We start from the raw sequence: 3,516 nt of genomic DNA on the forward strand, positions 1-3,516 counted from the left end.
AACAAAAATGGAATAAAATTAATAGAATCATAGTAGACAGTCCAGAAATGCACAGTCCAACTTCTCATGTGAAGACAGTCAACAATACTAGGTCAAATCAGCCTTGGAAATCTGCAAGGGGATGAGATTCACTACTTTGTGAATAGCTTTTTCCAGTGCTACACTACTCACTTGGTGAAAAAACTTTCCCTAATGTTCACTCTGAATCTCTCAAGAGTAATTGTGGCAATTGTTATTGTTCTATTGTCTGCATTTAGTTCCATCATCTTTGTAACCTGTCCTTCAGGTAGCAGCAGGATGCTGTTACACAGCCCTGTCACCTACACATCACCAAACGGAGAGATCCCAGCTTCTTCAGTCTCTCGTTATAACTGATCAGATGTGCCAGGCCCCTACCTATCTCTTACAGTTTTTCCACATCCCTCTTGTGGGAGACAAAAATGTACAGAGAATTCCAGGTCTGGCTTTACCATGTCCCGGTTCAAGGGGCACAATTATTTCCCTTGATCTGCTGCTGACCACTCTCCTAAAGCTCTCCAGTGTAGGAAGTTGTTTACCTGATTAGCAGTGAGAGCATCCTATTGACTCTTCATTCCATGCTCACCCCTATTTCCCTGTTCCTTTCAGCAGGACTGCCACTTAGCCAGGTGGTTCCCAGCCTGTACCAGTTTTGGGGTCATTCTGCCTCAGGTGCAAAACTTTGTATTTTTCCTTATTGAACTTCACAAGGTTTCTGCTAATCTAATTCACGTGAGTTTCTAGATATCTCTCTGAACTAAAGTGCCACATATCAGTGACCCCTTCCTAGTGTCATCTTCAGACTTGTACTCCATGTTATCACGGAGTATCAACAAAGATACTGAACAATACTGGCTCCCAAATTGGTGCTCAGTGTACTTTGTTAGCTGCCATGACCAACTATGTATTGAGTCATTGATCGCTACCCTCCCAGCCCAGAGGTGCAGCCAATCTTCAGCCCACGTAATGCTCCATTCTCTCAGCCCACACATCCTCAGGCTATAAATTAAAACTCTGTGGGAGCCACTGTCAAGACACTTTGCATCTACTGCTTTCCCTTCATCCATACAGCTGGTTAGTTGAGCTGCTCAGGCATGATTTGTGCTTGTTAAATCTATGCTGACTATTCCTAATTGCCTCTTTGTTCTTCATATGTTCAGAGATGGACTCTGAGACGGTGTGGTCCATGAGTTTTCCAGGTATGGAGGTGACCTTGACAAACAGATGGTTCTTTGAGTTCCTCATCGCCTTCCTTAAAGGTGAGTGTAATGTTTGAATAATAGAATCATAGCATGGGATGGGGTTGGAAGGGACCTTTAAGGGTCATCTACTCCAACCCTCCTGCAATGAGCAGGGACACCTTCAACTAGATCAGGTTACTCAGAGATCCATCCAACCTGACCTTGAGTGTTTCACCACCCTCACCATAAACATTTATTCCTTATACCTACTCTGAATTTACCGTGTTTCAGTTTAAAATCATCACCCCTTGTCCTATCACTACAGGCCCTGCTAAAGAGTCTGTCCCCATCTTTCTTATAAGCCCCCTTTAGGCACTGGAAGGGACTCCAAGGTCTCCTCAAAGCCCTCTCTCTCCAGGCTGAACGACCCCAACTCTTTCAGCATGCTCCAGCTCTCGAATCATCTTTGTGGCCATTCTCTGGACTCACTCCAACAGCTTGGTGTCTGTCCTGTACTGAGGACTCCAGAGCTGTGCAGTGCCCCAGGTGGGGTCTCTCCAAGGTGCAGCAGAGAAGAATTACTGCCCTGATCCTGCTGGCCACATTATTGCTGACACATGGGGATTGAGAGCTGTTGCCCTCTATGTGAAGTGTCATTAAAGGTCTGCCAAAGAAATAGAGACATGAACAAAATCAGCTCCATAGAGCTGAACAAAAAGACCCTCCACAGACTGCATTGTCCTCTTCCCCATTTCTGTCATTTCTCTCCTTTCCAGAATGGAAACTAAATTGCTCCATGCACTGAACTAGTCTGGACCTTTATTATCCTTGTTCCCCTCTTCTGAACTTTTTTTCTGCCTTCCTGTGACCTTTTCAAGATAGATGTAGGAGGAAATAAACTGAATATACTATAGCTTGGGGAATTTATGATAAGAATTGTGAGATGTGCTGTTCAGGGTCGAAAGGATTTGGCTTCTTTAGGGTACCTTTAGATCAGTAGCAGTAATCCAGAGTTACTTTTTATTTCTAAATCCAGCTCAGTCTATGTGGTGTTCAGGAAGAGATGCAGACACACAAATCCTGAAGGGTTCCTTCTTTGTGAAATTTGTCTGGTGGTCCCTATTCTTTCTTTAAATTGACTGTCACTGATGGAAGAACCTTTTCCTGATGGAGCAAACTGAGCCATGGCCTTTATAGCAGATGATCTTAGTAATGAACTGTAGTCAATGGCAGTTTCTCCACTAAGTAATCAAAGAAGGTCCAGCAGTGGTTACTGGTCTGGGTGCTGAGTGGTTCCAACAGACACATGGACACTGCTGAGACCTGGCCTGTCTGGAGCAGGGAAAAGCTGCCCGAGTGGCCAAGCCAAGCTGAGGAGTCAGTCACTGGTGGAGATGTGGGGACAGTCACTCACCAGAGTCTTGGCTTGTCCCTTGGCATAGACTGGCACGGCCCCAGTCCCCTGTAGCACAGACACATGGTGAGCACCTTCCAGCCTGGACCCTACGAGTCCTGATGACAGTCAAGGGGTTGGAAGGTCACAGGTACTTGGGCTCTGGGTTCTGTGCTGAAGAAGGAACTGCAGCAGAGAGGAAAGAATGGCCTGTGCCTCCGCGATCGTGTCCCCACATGCCCCTAGTGTCACCTACAGCCTCCGTCCACTCCCTGCCCAGCCCTCTCCCTGCCCGGTCTCGTCCCACTGCCGCCTCCTGCTCCTGCCAGCCCCTTCCCATTTCCCCGGGCTCCCAGCGCCCATCGCTTCCTCCCATCCCTCTGTACCCCGGTTGCAGCCCTTCCCCCCTCTCCGTGCCGGCCCCGCTTCCCGGCCCCTTGGTGCCCCTCCAGACCGTCCCGCCCCTCGGACCCCCGCCCGCCCGGGGCTGCCCCGGGTCCGCGCTCCGCCGGCGCGCTCCGGTGCGGGGCGGGGATGGGGGCGGCGGGGGGAGCGGGGGGCTGAGGGCGGCGCTGGGTCGGGTTTCAGCAGGAGCCTCCGCGCCGAGCCAGCTCCGACCCGCCGCCGAGCGCTCCGCGGGGCCAGCGCCGCACCGGGGCGGCCGCGGCACCGGGTGGTACCGGGGCGCTGGAGCGGCCGGCGGTACCGGAGCGACCTCGGCACCGGAGCAGCGGGGCGGCTGCGGGACGTCGCGGCGGGGCCGGACCCTGCGGGATGTGAGCGCCGCCGACGCGGGACGCGCGGTGTAAGTGCCAGCGCCGGGGACCGGCCCGCGCTCGCCGCCCGCCCGCTGCCCCGCACGGCGGCATCGCCGCACGGGGGGGTCCGGTCCGGCACCGGGACCAGCCGCTTTGTTCTGCCTCC

General features: G+C 52.3%; 1 protein-coding gene across 1 annotated transcript in view; it reads left to right on the forward strand.

The window, feature by feature from the left end:
• The first annotated feature begins 1,181 nt into the window (after positions 1–1,181).
• The window catches only part of DCHS1 (dachsous cadherin-related 1), a 46,455-nt gene continuing 44,120 nt past the window's right edge, over positions 1,182–3,516 (forward strand). The window contains exon 1 of the mRNA XM_027670060.1: positions 1,182–1,277. Coding sequence (XP_027525861.1) covers positions 1,205–1,277 — 73 coding nt within the window. The 5' untranslated portion in view covers positions 1,182–1,204. The remainder of the gene's footprint in view (positions 1,278–3,516) is intronic.

The sequence above is a fragment of the Corapipo altera genome, unplaced genomic scaffold (genome assembly GCF_003945725.1).
Source record: "Corapipo altera isolate COAL_440 unplaced genomic scaffold, ASM394572v1 336, whole genome shotgun sequence".
Classification (NCBI taxonomy): Eukaryota; Metazoa; Chordata; class Aves; order Passeriformes; family Pipridae; genus Corapipo; species Corapipo altera.